General features: G+C 36.2%; 2 protein-coding genes across 2 annotated transcripts in view; both read left to right on the top strand.

The window, feature by feature from the left end:
- The window catches only part of LOC148956962 (uncharacterized), a 104,850-nt gene extending 96,138 nt beyond the window's left edge, over nt 1-8,712 (top strand). The window contains exon 4 of the mRNA XM_089097025.1: nt 5,464-8,712. Within this exon, the coding sequence (XP_088953151.1) occupies nt 5,464-5,595 (132 nt within the window). The 3' untranslated portion in view covers nt 5,596-8,712. The remainder of the gene's footprint in view (nt 1-5,463) is intronic.
- Nucleotides 8,713-10,540: 1,828 nt separating this feature from the next.
- The window catches only part of LOC148956963 (heparan-sulfate 6-O-sulfotransferase 2-like), a 43,296-nt gene continuing 32,456 nt past the window's right edge, over nt 10,541-21,380 (top strand). Inside the window, exon 1 of the mRNA XM_089087955.1 lies at nt 10,541-10,566. The gene's annotated coding sequence lies outside the window, so the exon portion shown is untranslated. The remainder of the gene's footprint in view (nt 10,567-21,380) is intronic.

Raw genomic sequence — 21,380 nt, forward strand, 5'->3', positions numbered from 1 at the left:
GTGTTTTAAGCTATGCCTCGGTGAAATTAGTGTCCAGTACTATGAGTGAGATTTTCACCTAGATTCAATAATTCCAATAGTGACATCTACACCTAGATACAATTTTATTATGGTAAATGTGTTAATGGATTTAACACAAGTTCCCTTTTTAAAAGTCAAAAGGGACCGGAAGACAACTAGCCCCCCCCCCGCCCTCTTTTCCAGAAATGTATCTGATCGAATGTTTTTAGATAGCAATTTCGTTCAAAACAGACCAAAGATAATACAACAAAAAACCCCTGGGTTGACACACCCTCCAGAGCCTGGGGTAAAGTGTTGAAAGGCATGCCTCAGGGGCATGCTTTTTTGGAATGGTTTTTAAAGTAGCTTATAATCAGATAAGACCGACCCCCAGCACCACTAAAAAAATTATTAATTATATTTTATTTTAAGACTTCAGGAAGCCGACCCTTGACCCCACCACCATGACTCGACTCCCCCCCCCCCCAAAAAAAAAAGTATCGAGAGATAAGTATGTTGCATCAACATGCATATGAAGATTCACTTTTTACCGGAAATTTGCGTTTTGTTTGTCATATTTCAGTTACCACGGGCTAGAGTTTATTCGTCAGTGTAAATCTCTTTTACTTGGTTGAAGCTGTCGTTGCAACCACGATGGTTATAACCTATGGAATGACATTGTTCATCATCTTGTATTCAAAAATTTTTTTTATTGTCAAAAAATTAATTTCCTTTAAATTGAGCCCTTAAAACAATTTTTATGATGTTCAAGTGCCCCACTAGCAGCGGAAAAAAACAAAAAAAAGATGTATTTTATGTAAAAGAGAAATTTTTCCTGTTATTCAAATCAATTTTCCTTGTTTCATACATTTTCCTTGTTAGTCAAGCCAAGGGACTGTCGGTTCCCTGTACAGAGATTTTGGCAAAGGTAATTACAATGGTTTTTATTTTAGTTTGATCCGACACCACTTTTAGGAGTTTCCGGCTTTTTTCAATACTATTGGCCATGTTTGCCTTTTACTAGGTTGCAGCTATTGCTGCAACCATGATAAAATGGTTGTAACCTATTATTATGAAGTCAGTCATCATGTTGTATATGAAAATAGTTTTTTTTTAATTGGATGTCATTTAAAATATTGTTTTCAAATGGAAAAAAAAACGAAAACGAGATGCTTCGCATTAAAAAAGTGAATTTTCCTGTCGTTTGTTCAGGCTAATAGATTTTCTTTGTCGTTCAAGCCAAGGTCCGAGAGTAAGCTGGACTCTCTTAATGAGACAGATGCCAATGCTTAGTGAAATTGTTTGCTAAGGGTCGACTAAAAGACAGGGTTTTGATTTCAGCAAGACTAAATTGGGGGCAAACATTATTTAATGATGCCACCTGCTAATGCAATAGCTGTATAATTTTCCATTAAAACGTTTGTGAGAATAATGAAGTTTATCTATGGAATTAATTTTCTTTGCAATTATATGGATTAGCTACAATTTTTCCGAAATATTTCAGCAAAAGAAGCGAATATAAAACAAGGCTAATTAAATGACAACTTTTCATTATATTTCATTTTAGAGAATATAATTTATTGTTTATCATCCAAGCAACAGAAGGAGCGAGGCTAAAATGCAGTTACACTGGAAGACACACTCATAACTGAGTAAATAGAGATTTTTTGAATTTTAAAAAAACATTTTTTGTTATCATAGTATTTGTCTCTGAAGCACAGGGTAGGGGCACTAATTGATACTTGGACAATTCTTGGGCAGGGTTGCAATTTTCCCTATATTTTAAAAATATTTTTTCCTGTCCCATTATATTTACATGAATTAGTGCCAGAAATAAATTAAAGAAAAAAAGAAATAAATTACAAAATAAATAAAATATCATAGAAATAAAGTAAAAAAGAAAATTCTGGAAATCTCTCTAATGTGCATTTTACTATCTACTAGATGATGATTCAATCCTTCGTGCCTACCTTTGAAAAGATTTATTGCTTTAGAAAAACTAACACGACAGAAACTTGTGTTTTTAATAAAACAAAGAAGTAATGAGAAAAAATGACAGACACACAATAACAAATAACAATAACAAAAGACTTACAATAACAAATTTACTTGTGAAATGTTTTTTTGTTAAGAAAAAGCCGAAAGATTTTTCCAGTGTATTATATATTGATTGCACTCATGGGCAAATTCTTCTAGATTCTGAATAAAATTCGAACCGAATATCACACACCTGAATTCACGTTCGAATGTCGGACTGGAACACAAAAATAATAAACGAATTGTAGATGAAAGAGCATGCTTTTACTCGGTGCAGTCTGAGTATTGTAGTCAACTTTTGCAATAGAATCATGAAATTTTTGGTCTAAGACAACAGAGTCACGTTCGTCTGCGAAATTTGGATCCTTCGGGAATGGTACTTTAAACAATTGATTAGGCAGTATTACAGGAATGGCATACAGATGTCAAATGGCATACAAAAATTTGCCTCTAGTAGGAATAAAAGCCATGATATCTTCAAAAATGTAAATATTGTGGTAATTAAAGGTTTAAAAAAGCTTCAATGGCAAACATATATTAAAACAATATACGACGTTACTCGTGTGTTATATATTCATGTGTGTGAGGATATAGTTTTTTTGTCTCCTTTTAATTTTATGTTTTGTTGCTAACAAAAACAAAATAAATATAACAGTTTCCTTTCAAATATGCCTTTATAAATCTTTCAATGATGTTTCAGTGTCCAACTAGGGGTAACTAAAAAAAAAAAAAATAAAAAAAAATGACAAACTAGTGGAATAAATAAAATGGAGGCTCATCACTACTTGATGTGAAGAGTGATTTTCCATGTTCCTCAAGATGCTGAACTGTAGTTATCCTTAATGAGGGTGGATGGCGTTTACCCCTCCCCCGGTGATTACCCCCCCCCCAGAAAATACACCCCACAGACAATACACCCCGTAAAATGCCCCTCCCCCTGGAAAATACCCATCCCCATGGAAAATACCCCACCGTAAACTCCCCTCCCCTGGAAAATACCCCCCGTAGAAAATACCTCCCGCAGAAAATACCCCCCGGTAGGCTAAATACCCCTCCGTAAAAAAACGCGGAAAATGCCCCCAGTAAATACTCCCCAGAAAATATCCCCTCCCCCCCCCAATGGAAAATAAGGCTTTCCCAATTTGAAAATGTTATTTGAGGTTTGGTTTTTCAATTACCTTAGGGGGAAAGGAATTTTGGTACTTGTGTATTATGCCCCGCTCACTCAGGTTTACGCTGTTTAAAACTCGAGAACAAACCGGATTTCTCGTTAGTTTCTTCGTTACTTAGAAACAAATTTGGGCTATAGATTTTCACATTAGGGGGGGGAGAGTAAAGTATAGTGGGTCGGCAAGTAAAATGTGTTAGGTACAGTTATTCTGCATATTAGATAGTTAACTAGATAAGTGTATTTCAGAAGCCAAATATACGGCCATGAACACAGTAAAATAACATAAATGAAAGGCACAAATAACATAAACTTTTGATCAGCGATCATCATAAAACACTTAAATGAAACCCTACATTAACCCAATAATAGTACTCAATACTTGGAAACACGGTCATTGAAAAAAAAAACACTTGACACTTGGAAAAACGCTTAAATCAAACATTACATTTACTTTATACTGGGATTTTTTTTTCTAACAAAATTTCCAGATACCTCTCTATTCTACAAATAAACCGAGATGACGTACTGTTTAAGACACCTGGATGCATCAACTCATTTTTCCCAAACATCCCATCCCTTATCGTAGAGCTCTGGCACCGACTCAAGCAGTACACAAAATAATCTTCTTTAACGCTGCAAAGCGGGCAAGTATATCTGTCTTCATTTCATTAGAACATCTTAATATAGAATATCTTTTAAATCTTGCGTTAATTGACAGGCAATTGGCCCTGAGCTGCATCCACAATGTCAAATATCTAGCTGGTAAATTCAGCTTAAGGTAGGACTCTTGCCCATAAACCACCTTAATATCTTTATAAAACTTCAATGTTTCTGATTTTTTTTTTATCTCCTCACTCCATTTTTGGATCACTTGATTCTCTAGTACTATCTTAATCTCATTCTCCCAATTTGAATTTGTATCCCGTGTCCTCTACTTTCATAACCTTCATTCCAAGCAAAAGAAAACCCTGTTTTGTCAAAAATGTATTTTATTTTTAGTGACCATAATATTTTTTACACTGCGAGAGTAAATCTTCATAAGCTGCATTAAGCAACCTGTCACTCAGTAATTGGACGACTCTCAACATAAATGTAATCATTTAGACTGGTCTGTAAGTGGTTTTTTAGTGGCCATATACCTAGAAAGAATTGTTTTCTGACTTCAAACTGGCCAAATACTTTACCCCCCCCCCCTTATGTGCAACAATATAGCCCAAATTATTTATTTCTCAAATATTCTGTCACTTGTCTTTGTCTTGTCTTGCGCTAAGCTAAAAAAAAACTAATGAGGAAACCGATTTGTTCTCGAGTTTCACGCAGCTTAAACTTGAGTGAGTGGCGCATAATACACAAGTACCTAAATTCCTTCCCCCTACGAAAATAAAAAATAAACTCAAATAAAATTCTCAAATTTGGAAAGACTTATTTTCAACGATGGGAGGGGGGGGATAATTTCCTGGGGGTATTTTCTACGGGGGTGTATTTTCCTGGGGGTATTTTCCGCGGGTTGTATTTTCAGAGGGGCTATTTTCTGGGGGAGGGGTATTTTCCAGGGTTTTTTTTTTGGGGGGGGGGGTATTTTCCGTGGGTGGGGGGGGGGGTAAACGCTTTGAACCCGTAATGAGATTTTGGCTATGATGATTCCAATGGTTCAGTTTACCTATTGATCCGATACCATTTTTAAGATGTTTCGCAATATTTTTTATTAACTCCCATAGTTTTTTTTCACTACAAACTTTAATAATAAATATTAATCATTCGTTAATCGGCTTCATATTTTAAATTTTTCTCACTTAACTGTTTTTTTCAAAAAGTGTCCATAACTTTTCGGTTTCTATATGCTTCTGTTCGTTCATTACTAGGTTGCAGTGGATACGGTATACATTATGCAAGGGATACCGCAACCATGATATACATGTGAGAATACTGTCGTGGAATTTATCGTAAAAACACTTAAAGCCTGAATAGAGCTATAAATAAGTTATTAAAAGACATAAACAAGTAAAAACAATTAACAGAAATGTAAGGAAGGGGTAAACAATCTTTTACCTATTTGAAATTAAAATATATCAAAAAAAAGTATATTTCGAAGTCTATGGGTGAGTTGCCCACTACTTGTTCCCTCTTTCCTTTAATTGCTGCCCCTTATAAAAACTCTAAAATATTGGCCAGTTTGAAGAGCATATCCACCCTTAGTATAGATTTGTTTCTTTACGTTATGTCTAACAGGAAATAAATCATCTTTCTATTCTCAGGAGAGCCCTGCCTTGCTACCAGAATTTCCTAGAACTCACTTGGATGGAGAGTTGGAGAGTCCCGAAGAATGCTCTAATATGCAAAGCAATCGAAATAATAAAATGCACAAAAAAAAGGTTGAAAAAAGGTGAACTAACAGTAGCATTGCCTGAACTATAATTATAGTTTTAGATATATCCTTTGAAGGCGATTTTCATGTGCTTGTGATTATCCAAGATATATTTTGTATAATCATTTTGTTTTGGTATAGTATTTGATTATGAAAAACAAATTTAATTCTTATTTAGGTTGTCAAAACTGCTTTTAAAGCATTTTTAAATTAATTTATTCTTTATGGATATTTAGCAATTGTTTTAAGTCTATAGGCAAGATATTAAAAGCTATTTATTATTTCACCAAGAGGCAAAGAGAACGTGAAACTAAAGATGGATTTAAAATGGCAAGTCAGAGAAAAAAAATACAACTACTAAAAGGGTAGTTCCTCGTAACTTCTTTCAAAAGTAGGAAATCTGTAAGTGAATTAGAACATCAATAATATCAATCTGCTGCATCATGGGACATAAGGTGATACTTCCTTGAAAGCGATAATTTGACTAATATGTCTTTATTTTCAAACCCAGTTCAAAAAAGTAAGCATAGGCTAGCTTCGAAAAATATTAGTAGGCTAAATGGGCTAGTTGATTTTATACTGGTAGGTCTAATGACAAAAGAACAGTGTTTTCGCCTTACATTTTAAAATGTCTGAAAGGATAATCATGCAACAGTAAAAAGGGATAAAAAATGAGCCACATGACCACTAAAACCATTCGTGATTTTTTCAACACTAGTGCCAGTTTTCATCATAAATTTCCCATACTCTTAATCCAAAAACTATAAAATTTTCTCTCATAAATTTGGCATTTATTGAAACAATTAAACAAAATATTCTAGAAAGGTAAATGCTTCCTTACGGAAAAGAAATCATTTAACATTTAATTTGATTGCACTTTAAGTGAATATTTAGGTACATTATTGCATGTCCGTTTTATTGCAAAAGACTTGAACAGTATTTTGATAATCGCGCATTTAACCCGTTTGGTTTGCTGATTAATTTAGGACCTGAATCTATTCCAAAATCTTAAAGATTTATCTTTTGTTTGTTTATTTTCTACGGTACTGTTTCACTATTGCCAAGTAATATGGCTGCCTTAATAATATAAGTTTTAGGTAAAATAAGATAATTGTGAATTATCATTCTCTTTGGGAGCAACGCTCTAATCATGTTTGTGATCAGTGGAATTAAAAGTAAAGATCACCAGCTTTCAATGTTTAGAGTTAGTCTAAACTCGTTTTGGCTCTATATGGGATACATGGAGAAATATGGGAAGGTAAACAGGAAGAGTGTGCGAAAGCAAAGCCCTTTATTGCACCTACTGTCTGAAATGCCATGAAACAAAGATCATTATCGCCGGTTTGGACCATGATTTCTAGTACCATCTACTTTACATGATCTTCCTTAATAGATACTTTGGAAATCAGACAACAAACCAAATAGAATGTTGCATGTTTTAAGTCTACAAGAAAACAGTTTCAACCTGTTGAACAGTTTTGTTCAACAGGTCCAAGCCTGTTCCAGGTTCTGACCTGTTGAACCTGGAAAAAGTTTGGAAGATGTTAGTCAACTTTTGTCCACAGTTGAAATGCTTTTAAGTCCTTTTGCACAGTTATTACTTATTGGGGTTATAATTTTAAATTTCGGAACTATCCCGTCATCCTTTGAAGTGGAGACATGTTTCCGCTGAAGTGTGTGACGAGCTATGCTTAGTTGTCAATCACTCAAAACATTGACTTGGCGAAATCTGATTCATAATATCTCACTATAAAAGACTTTTCCTTAAACCATCTAATACTTTTGAAATTTTGAAATATTGTTCAATTCAAAATCCCGTTCGTACGAAGTAGGCACAAATTAGCTTGGAAATATCTTAAGAAGCTCGGTAGGCGAGATGACTTGAAGCTGGTAGTCCTGTGATTGACAAAATCTTATTCTGTTTGCCATCCCCAACATTTTATATAGCTGGAAAAAAAATAGAACAGCAGTTTATGGTAGAACAAAAGAAAAGAGAATAAAACGTTAATCGCTAGATGGTGTTAATGATTTTTTTCCGACTCAAGCACGAGTTTTTACCCTGGTAAGTTACCCATGGTCTTCGACGCCTTATGGGTCAGATATAACAGTTTCTTTCGTCATAACGATGTACAAACACGTGCACGACCTTTGAAATAAAAAATTATCCCAGTAAATTTTATGGTAAAATACGAATTATTATTAGACTTAAACAAAAGGTACGACTGGAAATACCGTAAACTTAAGATATAAATTGCTAAAATTTTTACCTCGCTCTGACAAGACACAATCAAAGCTTGACTCGATAAATCCCCTTTTGAAGTTATCACCCCTTTCTAGAATCTAAATTATTTAAGTCAGATGCCACCTTGGCTATAACCGTCTTATTTTTCATGGAAAATACTTTTTATCTGAATATTGTGCATTAATGCCTCGAGCATCATCTGTTGTATCCTTTTTTCAAACGATCTCAGTACTTAACCATGTTTCTGGCAGTAGAGGTCTTCCTGCAGTCAGCGTCTGTCCAATACTTTCCTTCCTTATCCTTAGATACTGTTCGGTGTTATGCTTCCGGCAAGAATCATCATTGAGATGCTTTGTTTTAATTTGTGTCCATTTTTTTGCTTCTGATTTAAAGCTTTGTTATCCTTTTTGAATCAAGTCGTGACTTTTATTTTATGACATCATTGCTCTCTTGATAATACTTTTTGACCGAGCGAATTTTGTTTAGCTCTACTCTCGGTCTCCATTTTTTCTTTTAATTTTTTTTCGTCGCTCTTGTAAAATCATTTTGATATCTAAAGCTCTGATTGAGCTCTATTGAAGTATTTGAAAATGAGGTATAACTAGCTGTAATTATTTTTGTTCTACTAGTCTTTGAGAGGTTTTTTTTCTACTTTTATTGTTTTTGGGCTTCTTCATGCTCCGACTCTTCTCAAATAATATGGGGTATCCTTATTCACAAGGACCAACTCTTAAATACCTCAAGCCAATCAAGTGAAACATTTTGGAACTTTATTGGACATTAGGCTTTGGGCCTTCTTTCCAAACTAAAAAAAAAATTGGTCCTATTGTTGGGGTGAACAAATTCTCTGTTCAATATTTTTTTTTACTAGCTGCCCCCTAACTTATGGATATAAGTTTCAATCTCACCAGAAACTTTTCTTAGTTTTATATGGCTCTTTTTCTTGGGATGGGGGGGGGGGAGGTTGACATGTCCCAGACTAAAATTAGTTTACTATATTCGTTTTTTTTTGGGCCAAAGACTTAGGGCTTGAAGTTTCAAGCCGTTCAGAAGAATGCGGCCCCATCTCCAGGCAGAAAAAAATTTGTTGGGTTTCTTCATTATGTGTTTGGTTCCCTCTGGTCGAAAAATGTACTGCTGTAACTCTTAAACCAATCAAAAGAAAAAAAAGAAAAAATTCCCTTTATTGAGCCCCATTATTATCGAGGGAACCAATATTTTTTTTTCCATTTTTTCTTCTGAAGTGGGAACTCTTTAATTGAAGTACTTAAGGATACAAGTTTTTGTTCCCTTTTCTTTTTGTTTAGTACGTTAGTTTCTCTTATACTAAAAGTTTACAATTATGCTTTTCAGACTTATCAGCGATAAATATCTTTATCCCGTTTCCGGGATTTCTGCTCACCTTTCCTCTCCAACAAAATGAGTTTTCCCCTTGGTCCCGCTAATTTGCACATCTTACATCTGTTTCCGCAGGAGCCTTTGGGTCATTTCATCATCTAAGGCACACCTATTGGATTCTTTGTTGGTCTAAACAAAATAGCTGCCTTAAACTTATAATATAGCATCATTAGGGTTCCTGGCTTAGCAAAATGAGAGGGAAGGGTATACGTTTTAAACGAAAATGGGTTCGTTTTTCTCCAGCCACTTTCGGCTGAGAAGGAATAGGTTATCCATTAATCTCTTTTGGACCTTAAAAAGAGCACTATATAAATTTCAGTTTTCAACCAAGTTTCCCCACACCAAACGTTCTATGACCCCCTCCCCAGTTAAGAATTCATAGTGTTACTGGATTTTGACCTTCCTCCTATACAAAATGTTTCTCCCGCTTGAGAATCGTTCTTAAAAATGCAGTCGAAAAACCTTCTATCCCCTTCCCTGGCAAAAATATTTTGGTTATTGTTATCCCTAATATGTTATCCTCAAGTGTGGCTTTCCCTTCTTAATTACACCTAAATCGCATAGCTACTATCCTGGTTAAAAGAAAATTAGTACAAAAAAAGAAAAAGAGCAAAGACATTATTTTGTCTCCAGTCTTTGGCACGATAATAAGCCAGAAGAGGAGATTCTAGAGCCTGTCATTTTCTTAGAGTAAAAATAAAATATGAAATATGGGACTAGGTAATTTAAAAATATCAGGTAACATTTAAAAAAAAATAATAAAATGAATTCTGTTGATGAGGGTCATTAATGTTCGAAAAATTTTTACCCAGGTAATAGAGGGAAGCACTGTGGATGAATTACAACATTTAGTGACGTTAACAGCAAAATATGTTAGTGCAGACAAGAAAGTTGTATGAAATGAAATAAATATACACTAAGCTACTGTTCTAATTTCTTGTTTATTAAAATAAATTATACTCAAATATATTATGTGTTTATTTATTATATTTTTTACGACATAGCGAAATTATCCATGACCAGGTATCAGGTTTTATCGCACCCTTTGCGGGTTAAAACCACGCTTTTGGCGTAAATATCCAGTGAAGATCAAAATATTAACTACCTATAGAAAATCATTCCTATGCATTTAATCTAGTAATTAGTAAAGAATATATTCACAAGGCATGATCACCGAGTCTTGTAGTGGCGTTCGAGCGCACTGAAACATTTTTGCCACTGGGTTTTGGCGTAATTTCTAGTGAAAAGTACGAAGATTAGAAAAAACTTACTTCCGCAACCCTGTGAACTGAAGACGTTCAAGGCAAAATTTTTAAAAATGTTGAATCATGAAACAGTTTCTTCTTATTTGAGGTTTTGTGATACATGATTTCAAGAGAACATAACCTAGTTCTTTATATATTCCAACCCAATTGCATCAAATGTTAAAATAAAAACTAATAAGGTGTAAGATTCTGTATGGTGTTTCATAAAACTTCTCAAAGATGATGTCATTTTTAGTGGGGCTACAGTAAGATATCCAATAGCCTAGTCAGACAGCTAATCACCACTTCAACAATTGGACATAGCAAATCTTCATTAAACCACCTAGACAGTGGATTTTATCACCATTGAACTTGTCTAAATTTTTGTAAAAAGTATTAGGCCTAATTAGCCTAGCTTGAATGACATAACTATAGGCTAGCCTATTATACTAGCATAGATTATTAAAGCTGGGTCCCTACAAAAGGAAACACTATAAAATTAAAAAAAAAACAACTTCAAAATTCTAGAATGCTTACTTAGCCTCTGTTAGGCCTATTCCTAAAAGCATTTCTCTTTACCTTACCCCCCAACCATCCTAATTTGCAAATATTTAACTCAAATTATATATTTCCCATGCATTTTCCATTTCTTCATTTTGTTGATGTATATTTTGCAGGTGAGTGGATCTGAACAGAAGTATTTTGTAATCCTGGTACAGGAAACTATGACAAAATTCTAGTCTAGCTAATTTTTGCTTTCTTGGAAAGGGGCTAGGTTAGGAAAATGAAACTTTTGGGGATAGGTCTACAGACTAAAGCATATCCTAGGAAGGTATTTTTGAAGTACCTATGGTGGTAAAAATTTAGAATTGTGGCCCCTGATAAGGAGACATGTTAAGAAAACAATTCTTACTTTAAAACATGTATAATGATCCTAGTTAACATATTATCCAATGGGAAAACCTTTATCATCAAGTCTTTCCTCTTTTTTCCTTTTTTTTCCAACTTAAAAGAAAAAAATTTCAGTAAATATCTACCAAATCATATTATTGACTTACACATAAAGTGAATATACCACTCAATGCCTTTTTTATGCTGATTACAAATATAATAATCATTTCTATTGGAAATGAATTTCAGCCCCCCTATATATGCCAATTCAGGGTATATATTTCTACATTAGGGAGGGGGGCAGATTTTGTTTCTGGTGAGTTTTAACTTTACCCCCACCCCCCTAATGTAGAAATATATACCCTGAATTGGCATATATAGGGGGGGGGGAGGGGCTGAAATTCATTTCCAATAGAAATGATTATTATATTTGTAATGAGCATAAAAAAAGGCATTGAGTGGTATATTCACTTTATGTGTAAGTCAATAATATGCTTTGGTAGATATTTACCAAAATTTCAATTTTATCCACCCTAGAAATGCATTGGGTAAATCTTTTGAAATTGCCAAATAAATTGTTCTATAGATAGCGTTCATCCCAGTCATTGTTATTTCCCTTTTTTAATTAGCAATGGCAAAAATACAAAATATTAATGCAACCTAACCTAACTTCAATTCAAAATCAATGGACTTGACAGGGAACTTGTTCATTGAACTTGGCTGGAATGAATGCTAACTATAAAAACAATTAGAGAATAAATTTATAACAGCAATTTCAAAAGATTTATGCATTGCATTTCTAGAGTGGATAAAATGGAGTTTTTTTTTTATTTTAAGTTGGAAAAAGAAGGATGATAAAGGTTCTCCTGTTAGATAATATGTTAACTAGGATTGTAATATATATTTTAAAGTAAGAATTGTTTTCTTAACATGTCTAGTTATCAGGGGCCACAATTCTAAACTTACACCCCTATGTCCACTCCTTCTCCCTCTAGAGGGTAGCAACCTTTGAGAATCCATGTGTTATGAAAGTGAAACCCTGGCTAAACATATCTTCTGCTTAGAAGAAATTCAAGAAAACTGTTTTCAGCTTCACAACTTTGCTCAATCCTAATTTAGGAGCTTTCAAAGATCTGCAAATGCATTTCCTAAATTTAGAATAAAAGGGCAATAGGCTGTGGCTTAAAATTCTACTCAAATTACAGGAATTTCATTTTCACCACTAAAACTAGAGAAGAAGAATTTGATAACTGAAAATTAAGGTAAAATATTGTTTTGTCAAAATTTCAATAGGTAATAGACCTGTCAAGTAGACAAATTTCTAAGATTTAGAAATCAGAACAGGGTTAACATAGAAGTTTGGCAATATCTTCCCCGAAATTTTTTTGGGCCCTGGATTTAGTTCTGATAGTTTTATTTTCCTAACCTAACCCCTGTCCAAGATAGAGAAAAGTCCTTAAGATGGAATTTTACCAAAATTACTTCCAAATATTCAGAAATATCTGCTTATATCATTCTGAAATGCAGACTATTGAACTTTGCCCACAATGCAGAGATATACATCCTATCCCAAATCATTCCATTCCCAAAAATTCTATCCAAGCTCTTTGACAACCTAAATACACTTATACTCTTTTTATTTAGTTAAATTATACCAAATATCCCTAGAGCCATAGTTGCTGGACCAGTCAACTATCCTAAACAAATTTGTTATTTCAAAATTTTGATTAGAAGTGTTTAGAAACTTATTGGCTAAGGAGGAGGGTTGCTTGCCCTCTAATCACTTTTGGACTCTTAAAGATAGCACTAGAACTTTTAATTTCTAATTAAATTAGCTCCTTAAAAAGTGTCAATGATATTAATAGCTATGATAGAGCAGCAGTGCCTATGACATTGCTTGTATGGCCTTTTGAAAACCTGCATAGGCTACATATAGTATTTTTGTTTGATTGAAACTCCCCCTAAAAGTTTCACCTTAATACCTTTGGTATCATTAGTCACAGTAACTGTAGAAGTAAGTATTATCAAAAATATATGCATAGTGTCTTTTGAGTAGTTCAAAATCCACCAAAACTTACCTTGAAAGACCTAATATAATAATGTAAGCCATTATTGAGGTATTGCTTTGTCATCCTTTTGACAATTTACATGCTCATAGTTTTGATTTGGTTCAACATCCACCTAAGTATTCCTTGAAAGCTTCATCTTAGTACCCTGAGCCTGTGTAGCAGCAATAGTTGTATTAACAGTATACACATAGCACCTTTTGTTTTCTTCAGAGCACAATGAAATTTTCAACTTCATACCATCAATCATTTCTGAAGCATTGCTGATTAATCCTCTTGACAACCTGTTTGGGCATTGTGTGGTTTGAATTAGTTCAATACAGTTTCAATATTGCCTAAGATGTATTGCCTTAATATTCTTTGCTTAGTAGCAGCAGTAGAATTATTAGCAGTAACCTTAGTTTTAATAGCAGTTGTATTAGTTGTAGAAGCAGTCACATTAGGATGCAAATATTGTCTTTGGTTTTTCCAACATTCCCACAACAAGCCCTGTTAGTTTCAGCTTCACACCCAAAACTATTCCTAAGATATTGCTGATATGTCCTTTTGACAACCTGCATACAGAAGGCATTTTGTGATTCAGTTCACCTTCCCTCCTAAAAATTTCCCTATCATACCAATAGGCATAGTTGTAATAGTAGTCATAGTTGTAGTATTAGTAGTTCTAGTATTGGTAGTAATAACACTAGTAGCAGCAGTACTACTAAAATATTGCCTTTTTGTTGGTTGAACACCCCTCTCATCAAGTCCTGGAAGTTTCAACTTATACAATTAGCCATTGCTATGGCATTGCTGATATGTCCTTTTGGTAACCTGTATATTTGTATAAGTACTGAAATTTTCATCTTAATGCTCTTGGCCTTGCAAGTAGTAGGAAGTAGTGTAGCTGCAATAATAGGGTGAGTAGAACTAGTAAATATTGCAGTGGTAGTAGTTTTATTAGTCACATGCACATGTTGCCTTATGGTCAATTGATCTTGCCCTTTGAAGATTCTCTGAAAGTTCCAACTAAACACTCAAATCAATTCTGTAGATATGCCCTTTTGACAATTTGAATGCCCATAGTGTTTTTGATTTGGTGGAAGTTTGTCCTTAATATTCTCTCAAATTTTCACCTTCATATACTTAGCCTTAATAGTTCTAGTATCACAGTAGTAGGAGAAGTAGTAGCAGTATTTGTGTTGTATTAGTAGTAGTACTAGCAGCAGTATTAATAACAGTAGTAGCACATATATTTGGCCTTTTGGTCAGTTGAACATCCCCCATGTGATGCCCTGGAAGTTTCACCTTGATAAATTAAGCCATTCCAAAAATATTACTGATTTGGCCTTTTGACCTCCTTTTAAGCTAGGCCTTATTAGTTGTGGCAGCTGAAATACTGGTTGGAGTAGTTTAGTAGCAGTAATAGTAGTAGTATTAGTAAAAGTAGCAGTGGTAGTAGTTTTGTTGTGGCATGCACACATTTTTTTGTCAATTGATCTTCCCCTTTAAACATTCTCTGAAAGTTCCAACTTAATACCTAAATCCCTTCTTGAGATACACCCTTTTGTCAATCTGCATGGATAATGCGTGTGCTGATTTAATTCAAATTCCTCCTCAATATTCTGTCAAATTTTCTCCATCATACATTTAGCTTTAATTATACTAGTATCATAGTTGTAGTAGTAGTAGTAGGAACAGTAGTAGCAGTAATAGTGTTGTATGAGCAAAATTAGCAGCAGTGTTATAGCATTAGTATGAGGTACATGTTGCTTTTTGGTCAGTTGAACATCCCACTCAGGATGCCCAAAAATTTCCTCTTTAATACAGTAAGCCATTCCAAAAATATTACTGATATGCCTGTATCAGCAATCAATATACATATAGTATGTTTTGATTTAGTTCAAATTTCCTCTCAGTGTATCCTCAGATATTTATTTCAATATCCTCAGCCTTGGTAGTACTCAGTATGCTGCAGAAGCAGTAATTTCAGTGGTAGTAGCAGTAGTTATAGTAACAGCAGTGGTAGTTGCAGTAGTATGCAAAAATTTCCTTTTTGGTCAATTGATCATCTTGCTTATCTTTTTAAGAAAGTTCTGAATTAATATACTTAGTCTTTCCTGAGTTATGCCCTTTTAACAACCCATATGCAGGGGCAAATCTACAGTATTTTCATTTGGGGGGGGGAGCAAGAGGAGTCCATATCCAGATATTCAAGGAGCATGGGCTATATAATAATTTTTTCTCCACATTTTTGGAGGGGCAACTGCCCCCCCTTGTCTCTCCCAAACGACGCGCTTGCCCATATGCAAATAACATGTATTGATTTAGCTGAACACTCCTCTCACTATTCTCTGAAAGGCTCACCTGAATGCCCTTTATCTTTTTGGAAAGTAAAGGTCAAACATGCCCATCTTTCTTAATAATATATACCATATATAAACAATGAACAAATTGCCTTACTTACAGCCCTTGTCCTGGTGGCTAGGGGGATATGACATCCCCAAAGGTATAATTACTGAACCTTTCAACAATTTTGAATAAAATTGCTGTCTCAAAATTTTGACTGGATGTGTTGGGAAATGATGAGCATTGGGGGGAGAGGCTGGTTGCCTTCCAATCACTTTTCCCTCTTAAAAAGGGCACTAGAACTTCTAATTTTTCCAATCAAATGACCCCCATATAAAGTTTAGAAGACCATCCATTCCATAAAACCCTTATATGCCCCTGGGATGTAACTTAGAACCCTGGGCTCTGGGTTATTTTTTCAACCCTAGAGGCATTGTTATATATTCATTGGACTATTTTTTAGCAAAATGACTATCTCACAATTTCAGGCAAATGCATTTGGGGAAAAGAGGGGCTTGGAGTGGGGGTTAGTTGCCCTTTATCACTTTTGACCCTTAAAAGGGAAGTAGAACTTCTCATTTCCCATCAAATGATAAACTAGAGCAAAGTGCATTTAGGAATGATATAAGTAAGTATCTTATATTGTTTTAAAGTAGTTTCCAGGATTTTATAAAAGGAGTACAATTAAGTTGGTGCTGTTTTTTTTTTTTGCAAATTGAAAGTTTATTCTGATAAATTTGTTTCAAATTCAATTACCTTAAATTACCTTAAATCACAGCTTGGAGTGAAATAAGGACTTTCGATCCTGTTGAATCACTCCTTGTGATGACTGTTGTAGTTGGTTAAGTTCTGGTAGAAGATTCTGGTGCTTCCCAGTCAAACTTCCACGGTGTATTTTTCCACTCAGCATCCAGATGGTGTTTGAAAGCATCTGTTGATTCAGCAGCAACAGTGTCCTCCTTGAGGCTATTCCAGAGGTTCTCAATCCAATTCGAGAAGAAATTGCATCTTGCTCCTGTTGTAGCGTGATGTTTGTGGATTCATCTAGGGTGTCCTTGTGTTTTGTGGGAGGTGTCGGTCTCCAGGATCTCATTTTCTCGATTGGTTGAGAGGAGTTTGTGCGCCTGGATCATGTCTCCACGTTTCCGTCTGTATACTAAGGAGGGGAGGTTGAGTTCCTTCAGCCGTTCAATGTATGTCTTGTTTTCCATGCCGGCAATCATCTTAGTGGCCCTTCGTTGGATTTGCTCAAGAACTGCCTTGTCCTTTTTGAATCGAGGGGTGGCCAGTATCGTCCCCACCTCCAGTCTAGGTCTTACTAATCCTTTGTAGAGTTTGATGATTACGTGTTTACTCCTACTGGTGATGCTGTGTTTGATGATGCCTAGGGCTCTACTAGCATTGGCTGAGATTTTCTGTGAGTGGGAGCTGAATTTCAACTGGGAGTCAACGATGACGCCAAGGTCACTCTCCTCCTGGACAGGCTCAATTGTGTGGCGACTTCCAGAATTTTGGGTCATGAGGTACTGATGTTTGGGGTTTTTGTGTCCAAAGTGTATGACCTTGCATTTTTCTGCGTTGAATTCCAGCAGCCATCTTTTGACCCAGGAGCACATGTGGTTGAGATCGGTTTGGAGGGATTGGATGGAGGAAGAGGTGTTGGCAGGACCTATGAGTTTTGAATCATCCGCATATAGGGTGGTTTTGTTGCTGGTGATGAGGGGTAGCTCATTTATGTAGATGTTGAACAGGGTGGGGCCCAGGACGCTGCCCTGGGAAACCCCACTAGTGACTTTGATTTCGGCAGAAAGGACATGGCTGTTTGGTCTGGTTATCACTTTCACTTGCTGTGTTCTGTCCGTCAGAAAGTCCTCTGTCCAACTGACCACTTGTGGACTAACAGATAGAGTAAGTAGCCTGTGAATGAGGTATCAGTGACAAACCTTGTCAAATGCTTTGGCTAGGTCCAACAATATTATATCCACAGGTAATCCTCTCTCTAGTAGGTCAGTTACAAGACTATATGACTCAAGAAGGTTTGTGTCCACCGATCTCTTTGAGCAAAAACCATGCTGACTACTGCTGATAAGTGAGTTGGCCTCAAGATGGTTAATGATACGCTTGTTTATGATTCTCTCTATGACCTTGCATGCCACACATGTAAGGCTGATTGGTCTGTAGTTTGCTGCAAAAGTTTTGCTACCCTTCTTGTGAATTGGTATGACTATTCCCTTCTTCCCGTCCCCTAGAAGCTTTGCTTGTGCCAGCGACAGATTGAATAGTTTTACCAGTGGAGCTGATATTGCAGGACTTAATTCCTTCATCAGTCGTGGGCTGAGACTATTAGGTCCCGTTGATTTATTGGGATCGAGGTCCTTAAGCTGTTTGGTTACTTCTTTGATTGTGACTGGTGAGTGTACCATCAGGAAGGGAGTGTGAGCCTGTTCTGCTGGTGGGGGGGTTGATTGGGGGTCATCCACGGAGAACACTGAAGCAAACTGCTGATTAGGCAGGTTTGCTTTTTCAGAGGGGCAAGAGAATAAAGAGTTGGTGTTTACCAGGTCTGGTACTGTGTGTCTGCCTGGCTTCTTATGGGAGATGTATTTCCAGAATAATTTTGGGTTTTCCTTAATGTTTTTGGACAGTCGTTCTTTGTAGTTTGAGGTCAGTTTTCTGGTTTCTTTTCTCAGGAGGTTCCTTGCAGTTTTGTACTGCTCGTACAAAGCTGTAGTCTTTTGTTTCGTGTACTTCTCCCAAAGTTTTTTCTTCCTGTTGCGTAGTTTCTTGATTTTTGGGGTGAGGAAAGGTTTCTCACCTTTTGGGTTTCTTTTTCCATGTTACGCTGGTGTGTTTGGCTTGGCTCTCTAGTAAGGTCTTTTTTAGAGTTAGCCATGAGGCTTCAACATCTTCTGATATAAGTGTTTCCAGGTTAGCATCTAACAGCTCCTCCACCATCATCTTGTAATTTGTAAAGGATTGCTTGGTATATTTTGATGGTTTGGAGTTGAGTTGAATAGATGAGAAAACTGACATGTGGTCACTTGAGCCAATTGGACTGAGAGTGTATGTGTTGATCACCTTTTCTGGGTCATTCGTTATGACTAGGGCCAGTTTGGAGGGATTTTGTCCTGAGCGCATTCTTCTGGGCATAGTTACTGTTTCGTACAGAAAGTTATCGGAGAGGGCTTGTACTAATGGGTTTTGTTCAAGGCTTGACTTGGTCATACCTTGGCCATCTACCCAAGACACATTTGGGAGGTTGAAGTCCCCTGTCATGAGCAGGGTTGCCTTTGGGTAATTGCATAGTATGAATTGCGTCATTTTGGCAATTGCTCTTTCAGAGGACAGCTGGCAAGGGCTGCTGGGGCTCCTGTAAATTGAGCTTAGGACAAACATTTCATTAGGTAGGGACAGGGAGACCCATGTAGCTTCAACCCAAGGTAAGTAATAATTTGGGACAGAAATTTCTTTTACCTGGAATTCCTTGGAAGCTAGAACAGCCACTCCTCCTCTGCAGTTTGGATCAGACAGATTGCTGAAGATGTTGTATCCAGAGGGGCAGATTGAGTCTTCTGTCAGTTGAAATCTTGAGTTCTTGGGGCAAATTTCTGTCAGAGTTGCAATGTCTATCTGACTTAGTTGGAGCACTGTTGCCAGTTCTGGCATCTTGTTGGTAATAACATCAACGTTTGCCATCATAATGTTCACAAGTTTTTGGGTGTGTCTGGGCGAGTTTTTATTCTGCTCACTAATATTCTCGCTTTCGGTTGAAGTGGGTGAATTGCAGCTTAGGTACACAGAGCTGCTAATGAGGGACGAGGCAGAAGGGCATGGGGACGTAACTGTTAATTCACTGTTTATACATTTACACAAACTTGCGTTTACAACATTATTATCACTCACACATGAACTATTTACAAGGGGGACAAGACAGTTGGAGATACTGGTTATTCTTGCATGCTTGAGCAGCTCTCCATTGGACTTGCTCGAGTTTTTTGTGACCATATTTTGTGATTTTGCCGTTTCTTATCACTATGTATGTTTCTCTGTTTGCCTGTCTTTTCTTCATCTCTTCCAACAAGGCTTTTCTAGCGTCGCGATTTTCTTTGGAGCTGTCGCCATAGAATCGAATCGGGTCTTTACGCTGGTAGGACGCATCCAGGATAAGCTTCTTGTCAGTGAAGCTGGCTACCGTGAACAGGACTGGTGGGTGTCGTAGTGGTTGTCCGGCCGTGGGGGCCGAAGCTGGTAGTCTTTTCACGTTGAAGACGTTGGTCGCTAGTTTGTATTTGTCCTGGAAGTATTTAGCAAGGAAGTCTTTGTCACTTGCTTGGATCGGAATCCCGTATCCGACAACGTTAAGTTTGCGTCTCTGCCTGTCTTGCTCACTTCTGACTGTACGGCGTATATGTTTGTCTAGTGCTTCTGGTGCAAGCCCCGTCACTTGAGCGGTAATTGCCAATTCAACAATTGCTTTTACCTCGAGAACATTGCATTTTGTGGCAAGTTCATCGTGAATCTCTCTGAGACCCTTGTTGACTGTGGTCGTTATGCTAGCAATGTCCTCTCGCACCTCTGATTTGAATCAGATTTTCTCAATGTCCAAAGTATTCTCCATTTCTGGCCACAACTTCTTTCTATGTTTCTGGCAATTTACTGATACCATCTCTGAAAAAATTCACCAGTTTTGCAGCTAACTTCCCATTTGAGTATTTCTAAGTATATTTTAACAGGAGCTGCAACATATAGTCAAGTGATGAAACTAAGAGTTTATTGTTGCAGTTTTTCTTGCAATGTTCAGCTCAAATGCATCAATTGTTTTCAGTAGACCTCCCCAGTGATTTGGAATCAGCAGTTCATAATACACCATGCTGAGCTGGTAAAGATGTCAATGATGTGACATAGCTTTGGTATCCAAATGTTGCCCAATGTTTTGGATTATCTTTATAGGCCCAGTTTTCATTTCATGTCACAATTCAATTGAAAAAACCCCTTTTGTTTGCCGTTGGAGTTGTTCACACGTGATGAAATGGTGCTTGTTGTCTCTTGACTTCAATTTATGCTGCACTCAATTTCCTACCTTTCAGATCATTTCTATTGCTTTTAAACAATGGGATATCACTTCATGAGTGACTGATTGTTTTTGGAAATTCTAATAATTATAGGCTATTTAAATAGAATTGGATGTAAGTGCAAATTTTGCTTAAATTACCCTTAAAGTACATAGGACACTAACAGCAAATCACTTTATGCCCCCTGGCTCTATCTTAGGTTTATTCATACCTATGGCAAAACAGAAAAATCATAGCTCTCTCATAATGGTCTCAGATTTTTTCCTAGGTTACTACTTGCTTTTAATTTTAAGGGGAACTAGACACTGCCTTGTCTGGCATTCATAATTTCTCCAACAGAAGTTTTCCACAATGCACAGTTATGTAAAACTTGTAGATATTTAATGAAAATGTTTGTTGTGAATTATGAAGCAAGAATTTCATTGCTTTAAATTTTTTATTTTGTACACAGGTCTAGGGCTAGATACAGGACCTTTAGGGTAGAGGTTTTTTTTTTAAATGTTACAAACAATACACTATAAAATTAGAAACTAAAATGTGCTACAAAGATCATTCAATTAGAAATT

Source organism: Artemia sp. Qi Xiang Cuo, chromosome 1 (assembly GCF_049724085.1).
Source record: "Artemia sp. Qi Xiang Cuo chromosome 1, ASM4972408v1, whole genome shotgun sequence".
NCBI classification, from domain to species: domain Eukaryota; kingdom Metazoa; phylum Arthropoda; class Branchiopoda; order Anostraca; family Artemiidae; genus Artemia; species Artemia sp. Qi Xiang Cuo.